This window comes from Buceros rhinoceros, unplaced genomic scaffold, assembly GCF_000710305.1.
Source record: "Buceros rhinoceros silvestris isolate BGI_N320 unplaced genomic scaffold, ASM71030v1 scaffold34580, whole genome shotgun sequence".
In the NCBI taxonomy this organism is placed as follows: Eukaryota; Metazoa; Chordata; class Aves; order Bucerotiformes; family Bucerotidae; genus Buceros; species Buceros rhinoceros.
Genome location: NW_010391892.1, coordinates 2,953 through 4,413, shown reverse-complemented (window position 1 = coordinate 4,413; position 1,461 = coordinate 2,953). Strand labels below are relative to the sequence as shown.

The 1,461-nt window shown below is 63.2% G+C and overlaps 1 protein-coding gene across 1 annotated transcript in view; it reads right to left on the bottom strand.

Annotated features, from left to right (window-relative positions):
- LOC104499815 (transmembrane protein 120A-like) overlaps positions 1-1,461 on the bottom strand; it is a gene marked incomplete at both ends in the record, with an annotated part of 3,572 nt that overhangs the window by 1,046 nt on the left and 1,065 nt on the right. The window contains 3 exons of the mRNA XM_010143376.1: positions 168-257; positions 552-647; positions 1,245-1,304. Coding sequence (XP_010141678.1) covers positions 168-257; positions 552-647; positions 1,245-1,304 — 246 coding nt within the window. The remainder of the gene's footprint in view (positions 1-167; positions 258-551; positions 648-1,244; positions 1,305-1,461) is intronic.

Below are 1,461 nucleotides of genomic sequence, written 5' to 3'. Positions count from 1 at the left end.
GCTCCACCCTCCCACACTCAGGGAGTTCTGCCCCGCTCCTACAGCTCGTTCCAGGGTTTGCTCCACACCCCGAGCAGGAGGGAGCTACGTGGTGGGTCCCAACTCCCCGGCCTTGCAGTGAGGGACCGACACGCAGCACCCCCCGTCCCTGAGCCCGGGGGACTCACTTGGAACCGTTGTTGATCAAGATGCTCTCGCGGATGGTGAGGGTGCAGTAGTACCACACCAGGAGGAAGTTAAAGACAGCGTCTGTCACCCTGGTGGGAAACAAAGCGCGTGTGAAGGAGGCAGCAGAGCCACAGCCTATGCGCTGGGGGCACGGGCACTGGGACAGTCACCAGGACAGGATGCCCTGAGGGCAGGGACCTGCTTCTCCACCTCCCAGCACGGCCACAGTGAGACCGCAGCAGCCACAGGAGCCACCCCACCTCCCGGGCAGTGGCCAGATCCTTTGATGGGGTCTCCTGTGCAGCTCTGGACCTTTCAGGATGGGAGAGAGGACACAGGGGCCCTGGGAGCAGATCTCTGCCCAGCATCCAAGACAGACTCACCTAGAGTTGAAGAGGAACCGGCAGGAGAAGGAGACAATGAGCAAGATGATGGTGAGGTAGAGCTTGAACTTCTCATACTCATCTTTATAGGCAAATCTGCAGGGAAGCACAGGACAGGCTCAGAGGGTCTGCGTTCTCCCGTCCCACCTCCCACCCGGCTGGACAAAAGTGACATTCCCTGGGACGTGCTCAGGAAAACCCCCTGGGAAAGGACAGGACAGCCGGCTGTGGTCACACAGGTGAGACAGCTTCGAGACATCCCAAACCACGCCAAGCTGGCGGGTGGCCCCCAGGGCTCTGGGAAGCTGGGCAGGCTGGTTCCTGCTCAGCTCTTCATGGAGAGGCCTGGGGAACTGAGAGGGGGGCGTGGGCTCCTGGATGGGCACCCCTGGCATGAGCATCCCAGCATGGGGGGCTCTCGTTGGCCCAGACTGGCCACTGGTGTTTGCCCAGGGAAGAGGAGGGGGCTCGCCAGGGGCTGCAGCAGTCTGTCTCTCCTGGTGGCAGGAGTGTAAGGAGGGACTGAGGACTCCGCTGATTCTGGGGCAGGATGCGGGGACGGCCGGGAGGTGAATCCGCGCCAGGCAGGTCACAGCAGCCTCACGTCCACCCATGCGGCAGCTCAGCCCAGGAGGAGCTGCTGGTTTGGGGTGACAAGGGGACCCCAAGCCAGGCGGCAGCGGGAGGGCGTACTTGGCCTGCTTGCTGAGCAGCGTGACGTTCACATTCCCAAGCACCAGACTCAGGTACAACCTGGGGAGAGAGCAGAGGCATCAGGATGGGCACCTGCCCAGGAGCTGCCAGCACTGCCATGGGGGCAAGGCAGAGCCAGCCCCTCTTGTGCCACCGCTGAGGCCGCGGGGCTGGAACAAGCCCCCAGCTCTTTCCCACCTAGAGCTGCCAGCTGCTG